This window comes from Babylonia areolata, chromosome 29, assembly GCF_041734735.1.
Source record: "Babylonia areolata isolate BAREFJ2019XMU chromosome 29, ASM4173473v1, whole genome shotgun sequence".
Lineage (NCBI taxonomy): Eukaryota > Metazoa > Mollusca > Gastropoda > Neogastropoda > Buccinidae > Babylonia > Babylonia areolata.
In genome coordinates this window covers 21872583-21884704 of record NC_134904.1, presented here as the reverse complement: position 1 = coordinate 21884704, position 12122 = coordinate 21872583, and the positions used below count along the sequence as shown (strand labels likewise).

At 39.2% G+C, this 12122-nt stretch overlaps 1 protein-coding gene across 2 annotated transcripts; it reads left to right on the top strand.

The window, feature by feature from the left end:
* The first annotated feature begins 215 nt into the window (after nt 1–215).
* LOC143275034 (general stress protein 18-like) lies at nt 216–10466 on the top strand. 2 transcript variants are annotated; one of them, XM_076579099.1, is made up of 6 exons: nt 216–372; nt 1381–1518; nt 2548–2644; nt 3574–3688; nt 4412–4567; nt 6372–10466. In XM_076579099.1, exons 1-5 carry the CDS (start codon nt 316–318, stop codon nt 4521–4523), a joined length of 519 nt encoding a protein of 172 aa, XP_076435214.1. In that variant the 5' UTR covers nt 216–315; the 3' UTR covers nt 4524–4567; nt 6372–10466. The 2 variants fall into 2 exon arrangements, with proteins under 2 accessions (XP_076435214.1, XP_076435213.1); XM_076579098.1 differs by having other exon boundaries at nt 6345–6481.
* Nucleotides 10467–12122: the final 1656 nt, after the last annotated feature.

The following is a 12122-nucleotide window of genomic DNA, read 5'->3' as shown; positions in this document are numbered from 1 at the left end:
AAAAAAATCTTATTCATTTCCATCATGTGTCTTCCATGCATGTATCACTGATTTTCATTACATCTTATTGTATAGTTAAATAAAATACCTCATACCTTTGGTCCATTCATAGGTCAGGCGTGTGCTACGTTTTTCATTTCATTATTTTACTTTTTTAAGCAAATGTGGTATGGCGTATAGATCAGTACGCACGCTTTGACGCCACCTTGAAAGAGAAACTGAAACTGCCACAACATTACAACCGGAAGTTAATGATTCGACTTTCTGTGTCTTCAAAGTTAGTGATCTATTTGTACAAGGCTGCTCAACGCGGAAATGGCATCAATGAGGAAAGTTGGTATTTTACTGGAGTTCAACTTCGAAGATGCGGAGGTAAATATCATCGACGCCCTCAGCTTTGACATTTTCTTATCGTGGCCTTCTGTCTTCTCCCCTTTCTTCCTCCACACTTTCTGACCCCCACCTCGACTGCCAGCAAGCAACGACTTGTTGTTGGCTTCTTTTCAAAACGCCACCCCGACAGGATTTGACAGTGACTATGGGGTAATGAGAAGTGCTTGGGTGATGATAATAAACATATCTGTCGTATTTCCTCACCGAATTTTGCCACTGGCAGTGTTCCACCTCAAATCAAGAGGTTTCAGTTACACGTCATGTGTCATGCAGGTAGTAGTTCGATTTCAGTTTCTCACGTCTAGGAGGCGTCAGTGCGTCGGACAAATCTATTTACATTTCACCACATCTGTAAGGCAGATGATGAGATGCTCATTTTGATTTTCCAGTCAAACTTTGGAGAAAGGACGAGACCGTGATGGTAATTGAAAACGAAAGACAAATTATTTGAAACGCACAGAAAATGTCTCTTAAGGATAGGAGTTTGAATACAAGTGTGTGTGTGTGTGTGTGTGTGTGTGTGTGTGTGTGCAGATTATAGGCTTGTGCTTGGCAACCCCTAGTTATCTCAGTGACCAGTGACAATATGTATTTTGATACGTTTTATTTTCACTTTTTTTGTGTGTGTGTGAACCTTTGCATCAACTTTGCCATTTCATGATTGTCAACAATATATTATTTCCTGTCATAGAGTGATCAGTTGTGTGCATAAATATTCAAATGCTGTTGACAATTGACTTTTTAACAACCATCTTGATTATAAAGAAAAGTAGGATAATATGAGTGGGTAGAGAGAGAGAGAATTAGAGTCAAGACATGAAAAGACAGGTGGACAACAGATGACAACAAAAACAGGGAAAGACAGGAGGAGAGGTGAGTACATTTGTTGTTGTGGCCTTTTTGACATAATTTTGTATTACATACCAGACTAAGTTAATTATGCAAAAGAAGACATGCCTATAGTGCAGTATTTGATGTATTTTCCAGTTGATCTATCCGCTGTACCGCTTTCAAGAGGCAGGATATCTAACAGTCACCATTGGGCCTGTGAAAGATGTTGTGTACAAAGGAAAACATGGCTACCCGGTGAAGCCTGATCTGTCGATTGATGACATCAAAGCTGAGGTAAAGTCTTTGCATGTCTCTTCTTGTCTGTCTTGCATGCTTGCTTACTCTCTTGCTGGACTGTTTCTTTCTTCTTCAATAAACCAAAAGTCACATAGATTGATAGAATGATGTCTATATGGATTTCTTAAAGTTTAACATCCTCACTGGTATGTCCACAAACATGTTATAATCTGTATCTTCTTTTTCTTCATTCATGGGCTGCAACTGACTCTGTCATTGACTTCTTCTTTGATCGTGGGCTGCAACTCCCACGTTCACTTGTATGTACACAAGTGGGCTTTTACATGTATGACCATTTTTACCCTGCCACATAGGCAGCTATGCTCCATTTTTGGGGGTGTGCATGCTGGGTTTCTTCTTGTTTCCATAATGGACTGAACACTGACATGGATTACAGGATCTTGCATATTAAATTTGATCTTGTGCTTGCGTATACACATGAAGGGGGTTCAGGCACAAGCAGGTCTGGATATATGTTGACCTGGGAGATCGGAAAAATTTCCACCCTTTACCCACCAGGTGCAGTTATGGAGATTCAAACCTTGGACGCTCAGATTGAAAGTCCAATGCTTTAACCTCTCGGCTATTGGGCCCGTCACTGTCATTAACAAATCTGCCTCTTCCTGTCTCTGTGATTGCCTTTACCTCTACACCCCATCATGCTGTCTAGGATCGGCTGCTCTTTTCTCTCTTTCACTTGGAACAAGCCCGCTTTTTTGTGATGTCAAAGCCTCGGTTTAAAAAACTACCTCTATACAAATGGATTCTCCTTCCCCACTTTCTGTCTTTTATTTCTCCAAGTTTGTGTATAATGTATAGATTTATATATCTATTTTTCTCTTTGATTTAGGAGACCGTGATGATCATGCATGCATGTGGATGTCTGGTGTGAAAGTACTTTGATTTGTCTCCTCACAAGATGCTGCTCTGTTGTCTTGTCTTTTAAAAATATTTAGTTGTAGTTGCAGTATTATTATTATTATTATTAGTGGTATTATTATTATCATGCTGTCTGCATTGCAACAGGACTTGGCAGCACTGATCATTCCAGGGGGCTGGGCACCTGACTATTGGAGAAGAGACAATCGGTTTCTGGACCTGGTTAAAAATGTCTATAGCTTGGGTAGGTTGTAATCACCTTTGCAATTTTCCGATCTTCAGACATATATATATATATATGCAAGTCAAAACAAATACCCCACAGCAAAAATTATGACTCTGTGTTAGAACCAAAGTTACAGTCAAGTGACATTCACTGAAATTGAGCCTTTTTATGTCATTTTGAGATTTTGGACAAATCTCTGATTTTACAGGATCACTGCATGTTAACTAAGCAACACAGAAGGCTAGAAACTAAGGAATATAATATTTTGTATATTGTAATTATGCCTATTTTTTTCCCGGTTATACAAGCTGATAGTTTTCTTGATATTGAGCTCTAAAATCCAAAGTTTTCTCAAATTCTCCCTTGGCAAAATGTCAAAATAGCAAAATGGGCACAGTTTCATCATTTTAAAGCTATTTTGGTGAAGTAAAGTGATCTCTGTAGTCTATTCAGCTTAGAAAGGTCTTTAAAATGAGATACAGGAATAATGCTATATGAAGAAAAAAATTTGTACACTCCCATGACCCTCAGATCCTAAAAAAATTATATTCATATTTTTTATGCCATTATTGCCCCATTAATCAGATAACGCAATCCCTTCTCTTTGCAGAAATCTACCAAGATTTTAATTTTCTTGCAGTTCATCTATTGTAGATCATTATGTTTAAATACTTTAATCCCAACCAAAGATAAGGGGAATTGGGATCATTTTCAGTGTATGATAACTGCAGCGATTTCCTCATGGGGAATGATGTATTATTTTTCAGGACAATATTCAAGCTTCAGATGTTCTTCTGGATTGATTTCACACAACAGTGTCTTGTTGTTCTCAGTCAATACATTTGGTTTATTCCTTTTTGTGAGAGGAACCCACAAATCTTTATCATTGCTAAGTTTGTGTGTGTGTGTGTGTGTGTGTGTGTGTGTGTGTGTGTGTGTGTATACAGGTCGCCCGGTGGCAGCAATTTGCCATGGGCCACACATGTTCTGTTCCTGCAAATTGCTGAAGGGCAAGCGAGCCACTGGTTTTATTTCCATCAAGGATGACATGGAGAATGCTGGGTCTGTGGTTTGTTTCGTTGTGTTTTGCTTTTGCTTTCATCAGCCGATGCATTGTAGTCATTATAATTTTGAACCAGACAGTATTCCTTGTAACTGCATCGATTATACCTTGGTTGGCTCCCTTGTGTGAACAGAATGAGTCTGTAACAGCATTGTTATGCTTGTCCCAATATCTGTCTGTGTGTAGGTTTGTATATGTATGCATATCTGTGTGTGTCTGTGTGTTAAAGTTTAACAGATTTACTTTGGAAATACTTTGTCTTTCAAAACTTCAACAGATTTACTTTGTCTGTCAACACCTAATTTGGCTGAAACAACAACAACGACTGGACAGACAGGGCCTTCAAGACTCATGTGTGTTAATCTCTAAATTGGCCACATGTATTATTGAATAGAAAACGAGACCATATGTACAAATGAGCTTTTCATATAATTTTGTGTGCTCTGTTGTGACCTTGCTTTGTATATATGGCTTGGATAATTTTCCTTATATATATAGAGAGAGATATATATATGTATAAACACATCATTTAATGTTTTCTTAGTTTCATGTTGGAAGTTGTGTTTTGCCACTTCATGTTGCTGATTTGAATTTGATGTCTTCATGCATTTGAGATGTTCTCATTTGCCGGTGGTGATTTTTTTCAATGTACCCCCATTGGGTTAAAAAAGAAAAGCTTCTTGTTTTGTCTTGCTTATTTTGTGTCATATTTTTGATTGCAGAGCTGTGTTTGAAGATTCAGCTGTGGTGGTGGATGGTAACATGATCACTTCCCGGACTCCCAAGGACCTGCCAGAGTTTTGCAAGGCATTGTTGGCACAGCTGAACCAATAATTGTCACCTTGAACCTCTTCTGTCACACCTGGAGCCATTTCCAGGTAAGCTGTCCCCATCATCGTCACCTTGAACCTCTTCTGTCACGCCTGGAGCCAGTTCCAGGTAAGCTGTCCCCATCATTGTCACCTTAAACCTCTTATGTCACGCCTGGAGCCAGTTCCAGGTAAGCTGTCCCCATCATTGTCACCTTGAACCTCTTCTGTCACACCTGGAGCCAACTAGCTCCAGGTACAGCTGTCCCCATCATTGTCACCTTGAACCTCTTATGTCACGCCTGGAGCCAACTAGTTCCAGGTAAGCTGTCCCCCTCATTGTCACCTTGAACCTCTTCTGTCACACCTGGAGCCAGCTAGTTCCAGGTAAGCTGTCCCCATCATCGTCACCTTGAACCTCTTCTGTCACACCTAGAGCCAACTAGCTCCAGGTAAGCTGTCCCCATCACTGTCACCTTGAACCTCTTCTGTCACACCTGGAGCCAACTAGCTCCAGGTACAGCTGTCCCCATCATTGTCACATTGAACATCTTCTGTCACACTTGGAGCCAGTTCCAGGTAAGCTGTCCCCATCATTGTCACCTTGAACCTCTTCTGTCAAACCCGGAGCCAGTTCCAGGTAAGCTGTCCCCATCGTCACCTTGAACCTCTTCTGTCACACCTGGAGCCAGTTCCAGGTAAGCTGTCCCCATCATTGTCACCTTGAACCTATTCTGTAACACCTGGAGCCATTTCCAGGTAAGCTGTCCCCATCATTGTCACCTTGAACCTCTTCTGTCACACCTGGAGCCAACTAGTTCCAGGTAAGCTGTCCCCATCATTGTCACCTTGAACCTCTCCTGTCACGCCTGGAGCCAGTTCCAGATAAGCTGTCCCCATCATTGTCACCTTGAACCTTTTATGTCACACCTGGAGCCAACTAGTTCCAGGTAAGCTGTCCCCATTATTGTCACCTTGAACCTTTAATGTCACACCTGGAGCCAACTAGTTCCAGGTAAGCTGTCCCCATCACTGTCACCTTGAACCTCTTCTGTCACACCTGGAGCCAGTTCCAGGTAAGCTATCCCCATCACTGTCACCTTGAACCTCTTCTGTCACACCTGGAGCCAGTTCCAGGTAAGCTGTCCCCATCATTGTCACCTTGAACCTCTTCTGTCCCCATTATTGTCACCTTGAACCTCTTCTGTCACACCTGGAGCCAACTAGTTCCAGGTAAGCTGTCCCCATCATCGTCACCTTGAACCTCTTCTGTCACACCTGGAGCCAGTTCCAGGTAAGCTGTCCCCATCATTGTCACCTTGAACCTCTTCTGTCACACCTGGAACCAGTTTCTGTACTGTTATTGATGCTCTGAATGCTTGTACATGATACATTTCCATGTTGTCCTTAAAAAAATAAGAACAACAATAACAAAAAACACAACCCCAATGTGTGTGGAGAAGTTTGAAATCAAGGGTTGTACACATTTTGTGAATTAAAATGTTTGATTAAAAAACATCATTTCCATGTCATCCTGACTGACTTTTTTGTATACTGTCAACTACCTTGTAAACGTCCAGTATCAAGTAAAAAAAACCCAACCCATCCTACAATTTGGGTTAAAAATTGTGCATTGGATAAAATACCTTGTAAGCCACCCACACCCACACTTTGAAAAGTTGATAATTCTGTTTGCAGTTTGTGATTGTGGTATTTTACAAAGCAGTGCACATTTGAATGGGGTGATGAAGAACGTAACACACCTGCACTGAGACGTGGATACGTCATTGAAAAACCAAGTGAGAGCATGATGTCAGTACACGATGCGGTGTCTTGTTTGTTTCAGTTCCTAGCGTGTTGTTCTCTCTCCCAGCGCAGCCAGTGGTGTGTGGTGAAACCAGGGGAAGGAATGGTCCTCTGCAAAGGTTCAGTACCCAGTCAACACCTGCCCCTCACTTCTGGATGAAATTTGTGCAGAGTGGGTGTGGACACTTACAACATAATTTATAGCACTTATTGCTACTTAGTGGGTTTTTGTTGTTGTTGTTTTTTTGTGAGACAAGTTTATTAAAAGGCATTTGAAACAAAGAATCTGAAAGTGATGGTCAAAACCAGGAAGTATTCAAAACAATGAAGATCATCCATAATAAGAAGAAAAAAAACAAACACAAAAAAACAACCTCCAACAAAACACCATTCCACTATTAAAACTGGTCTTGGTTAAATGTTTAATTGTAAAACATACCTCATGCAAACAAAATACTAGTACAGTTTCATTAGTCTGTTAAAAGTGATAAGAAATAAATATATTTTCTATTTTGTTGGCTTCAACTGCTTGAATATGGGATTTTTTGGTAGCTTATTTTATATACATAATCATTTTGTATACATTTCGAATATTTTGATGTTGATGTTGTTCACTTTAATATTCTGAGGGCTTTTTACAGTTGCTTGAATATGGGTTTTTTCCTTGTTAATTTTAGACACATAAGCATTTTGTATACGTTTAGAATATTTTGATGTTGATGCTGTTCACTTTAATATTCTGTTAGCATTTAGCAGTTGCTTGAATATGGTACTTTTTCTTTGCTAATTTTAGACATATAAACATTTTGTATACATTTAGAAAGTTTTGATGTTGATGTTGTTCACTTTAATATTTTGATATCTTTTAGCAGTTGTTTGAAGACGGTATTTTTTTTCTTGCTAATTTTAGGAACATAAGCATTTTGTATGTTGTTCATTTTAACCTCTGCAGTGCCAAGTATTGTTTTGACTTGTGCTTCCAATTTGCCAGGTAGGTTTTGAGTTGTGGAGGGTTATAATCAACAAAAATTATAGCACATGAACTACTGCAAGAAAGTATACATAACCCATACTTTTCTGAAAGGAAAATGAAGAGACTATCAAATTCTGATAGAAGTTCACTTAACACAGTGATTATACATATACATGTCCTTCAATTGCCAGCTCATGCCTGTGCCATGCCCACTCACTTCATGCTCACTTTCACACAGTATCAAAAAGGTTAACAGTGACCCAGCTGGCCCACAGTGTAGGGGTGAGCACTGTTCACAAGGTCACTTGCAGATGATAGCTGTTTGATCAATGCGAGCATGCTTTTCTAAAATCATGTTGTACAGGCAATTCACAACTCCACGAAACTGTTCACCCCCTTCATCATGCTCTCCATCTCCCCCTGCCCAGAATAAGTGGATCTTTGTATTTGAGGTCAACTCTGTGTCAGCCACAGAGCTATACTCACCTCCTGCTCTGCTTTCTCTCCTTTGCTGGCTACATCCAGCTCTTCAGCTACCCCCACCCTCCCTCTTCTCTGTAAATCATTCAAACTTTAACATCAAGTTAACCATCTGACAAGATTTTGCCACAATTAGCACTCAGATCATCAAAGTCAGTGATGTATAAAGCTTTTGCAACATCTGCAATGGCAAAATCTCAATTTTGTTGTTGTAACACACTGCTATTTCAAGCCACTAGGGTAAGGTTGTGAATTGTCATCCACCATTTTGAAAGCATTGTGAGGGGGGTATTGACAACAACATCCAGAAATGATCAGAGTATGACTGGATATTGCTCCTTGCAGATAATTAAAGTGGACATATCAAGCTTTCCGACTGGTTGGGACGCATCAGCTTTAAGACAGAACTGTGAAAAATCCTGAAAGGATGCTCACATATATATACATCATGGGGCAGACAGCGATGCATGTTTCATGGCGTATATATATGTCATAGGGTTATTGAAGAGGTTGAGAAAGTTAATTTTGCTGAACTTGTGAAGTCCTGTCTTGTTTTGATAATAAGATTTCTGTTCCAAATTGTTCTTTGTTGCACCAAAGTGGTGTTCTGTCCCTGAAACTGTTGATTGATGTCTGTGTGTGTGAGATTAAAACTTCTGAAATACTCAGCAAAAATATTGTGTTTTTTGCACTGTATTGTGGTCAGAACAGTTCCTGTAGATTTGTATTTTGTATTTTGTATTTGTATTTCTTTTCATCACAACAGATTTCTCTGTGTGAAATTCGGGCTGCTCTCCCCAGGGAGAGCGCATCGCTACACTACAGCGCCACCCATTTTTTTGTATTTTTTCCTGTGTGCAGTTTTATTTCTTTTTTCTAACGAAGTGGATTTTTCTACAGAATTTTGCCAGGAACAACCCTTTTGTTGTCGTGGGTTCTTTTACATGCACTAAGTGCATGCTGCACACAGGACCTCGGTTTATCGTACATCCGAATGACTAGCGTCCAGATCACCATTCAAGGTCTAGTGGAGGGGGAGAAAATATCAGCGGCTGAGTCGTGATTCGAACCATTACGCTCAGATTCTCTTGCTTCCTAGGCGGACGTGTTACCTTTAGGCCATCACTCCACTTGTATATATATGTCCTGTTGGTCAGACTGCATTACCATACTGTATTGTATCACTTTTTGTCTCTATGTATTTCTCTGTGTGACATTCGGACTGCTATCCCCAGGAAGAGTGCATCGCTTTAGTGCAGCAGACTTTTATTTTTATTTTGTACGCTTATAGTTGACTTCAAGTTTTTGCGCCTTATACATATTATAGTCGTAGTTTTTTTATGTATTTACTTTTTTTTTTTTTCCAAGGCCTGACTAAGCGCGTTGGGTTACGCTGCTGGTCAGGCATCTGCTTGGCAGATGTGGTGTAGCGTATATGGATTTATCTGAACACAGTGACGCCTCCTTGAGCTACTGAAACTGAAACTGCAGCAGACTTTTTTCTTTTCTCAGTTGGCAGGTTTGTTTTCTGTCAAAACTGATTTTTCTACAGAATTTTGCCAACCCTTTTGTCACCATGGATTCTTAAATGTGTGCAAAGTGCACGCTGCTCATGAGTTCTCAGTTTATTGTCTCATCCAGATGGCTAGCACTTTGACCACCACTCAAGATCCAGGAGAGTGTGGGAGTAAAAATGTCCAGTCTTGAGCAGGACACATGGACACTCAATTCATTTTTTTATATTTAAAATTAACAACAACAACAACATTTTTATTCAGAAAAACAACAACATTGTTTTATACAGAATATCCCCACATGAAAAACAACAACAGAAAAATAGAAGTATTTGCCATTACATTCGTGGTTGTCTTTCTTCATTCTCCTCTGTCTTTATCCCTTTCCCCACCTTTTTTTTTCTATTTTACCCAATTTTGTGGGCACATATGAAGACACATCCATCAAGACCTATGAACAAATGAATCAAGTGCAATGTGATGACCAGTGTCACTCAACCAGTTTAAGTATCTCCATGAACATAATAACATTCCATAGATTTTGTGGAACCATGTATACAGCATCAACTACACGATGTGGTACATTTCAAAGTACAGACCACTGCAATCCCACATACTGTCGTGAACCCTGGCAGAATCGTGGCAATTCCATCTGTAAATCTATTCCATTTGTGTTTGCCTACGTTAAACTGATTTAAAGCAGTTTGTAATTTTCAGCAACAAGCTCGCTAAAACTTACCCTTCTCAGGTGACTTAAAGTAAGATTATAAATTCATCTTAAATAATCAACACTTCATTTTATACTCATTATAAAGTAGGTATTGAGCTCTTTATTTTGCAACCTATCCGACGTAAATCGGTTCAGGAATCATTTAGAAATCTATCACAGAACACCTTGTAACAAACACAATTCTAATCTGATTTACCCTGATTAGGGACCTCTTGTTTCATGGGCCACGCAAGCGTCAGTGCAGTTTGCTGAACTTGCATAAGTAGAGACAGAGTGTGATCACTGGTCACTTTTCCACCTGGCCAGTCACTGGCTAGAGCCTGCTCTCTCTCTTGCTGTGTCGCAAGCAGTGTGTGTGTGTGTGCGTTGTTCCAGAGGCCAACATCTCGCTACGTATCGCTTGCACTGTTTCTCTATCTTCTCTTCCTTCTTTCTTCTTCTTCTTTACTTACTTGATATTGTAATAAAACATTAGAAAACCCTTTTGTGACTGGCCTGCTATATGCCCCTGGCCTGCGCGTGGATCTGTTCTATCCTTTAATACAGTAAATCAGTAATTCTTTTGTACTGTCCCCTTTAATATAATACACCACTCAGCTACAAAAGTGGCGTCGCCGACAGGATATTGATCCACAATATAGATCCAAAATTATTCCCTTAATGTTTCAATTCTTTTATCCAAATTAAATCCAAACAATAAATCACAACCCTTTACCACCCAAGTGTACCTTGTTACAACTTCGCGCTTGTGAGCAAGGATGTTTTAATTTCTTAAATCTCTAACAATAAATTACAGCCCTTGCCACGTACTCTATCACATTAACACCAACTTTGAATTTGTTGTTGTGAGAGAGTGGTTCTACGAGTGCCTCTTGTTCTTCTTTTAACCTAACATGTTTTGTAAAGTTGAGGTATGCCCAGTATACATCTTTCCAGATGCAGAATTTAGTACATTCAGCGTTCACAAATTTTCTTGGTCCGTACAGATCCAGAGAATTCATTTCTGGGGATTTGACTAAGAGTACTTTTCTTCCACTTTGCTGTTCCTGTGGTTAGTTTCCAAACCCATTTTATTTTTAGAGCCTCTATGTTCTTTTCTATATTTGGAATGCCCAAACCTCCATTTACAACATTATGTACTGCGTATTGTATTTTAATCTTATCTGGTTTATCATCCTATACAAATTCGTAGCAGAGTTTCTGCAGTTGTTTTCTCTCTTTGTCCATGGGATTGGGGAGAAGAATCCACAAGTAAATAAGTTTTGAAAGTATAAATGATTTTGAAATAGCAGTTCTACCAAGGGGTGTACATATGCGTTTTGACCAAATCTTGAATGGCTTCTTAGCTTCTATCAATTCATCACTTGTGTTCAATTCAGTTATTTTTGATTGATCCTCTGTGAACCAAATGCCTAAAAATTTACATTTTGGGGGGTCCAATTTCATTTCCTTTCATAGTAGATATCGGTGTTTTGATTTCTTTATTCTGCCAAAAACTATTCAGTGTTTTATCATAGTTGATTTTTAGCTCTGAAAATTCTTTAGATCCCTCTAGTGTTATAAACAACTTTTCTTAAGATTCTTTATTTCCTAATGTGAATGTTGTATCATCAGCAAACTGACTAATTTTAAAGATGATATCAAATAAATAAATGCCTTTAATTTCCTCAACTTCCCTAATCTTGCATGCCAGGATTTCTGAGCATGATACAAACAGATAGGGTGAAACTGGATCTCCCTGCCAGCATCCTCTTTGTATTTTCAAACTTTGGATACTTTACCATTCACAATGATTTTATATCCTTGTAAAAGGTGTGAGTTCATTTACATAAATCTTCCCCAAATCCATAGGCTTTTAAAACTTCATATATGACCAATTTAATGAATCAAATGCTTTTTCGAAATCTGTTTATACTAACAAGACTGGATGGTATTCATTTTCTAAATAATGCATAAAGTTATATAGGGTTGTTATGTTATCACCAATATATCTGCCTGGAATAAAACACATTTCTAGTCTGGCACATTACCAGACCAGCACTCCGCCTATGGTAAGAACTAGGCTCCTGATGAGGAGTTATAAAATATTTAGTTTGTACATTGTTACTTCACACTGAGCCG

What these genes read in the sequence shown, in the direction of transcription:
- LOC143275034 (XM_076579099.1), top strand. Translation starts at nt 316, where the DNA reads ATGGCATCAATGAGGAAAGTTGGTATTTTACTGGAGTTCAACTTCGAA. An exon ending in TCAACTTCGAAGATGCGGAG is followed by an intron (nt 373 to 1,380) that starts GTAAATATCATC and finishes TGTATTTTCCAG; the next exon opens with TTGATCTATCCGCTGTACCG. An exon ending in GATGACATGGAGAATGCTGG is followed by an intron (nt 3,689 to 4,411) that starts GTCTGTGGTTTG and finishes TTTTGATTGCAG; the next exon opens with AGCTGTGTTTGAAGATTCAG.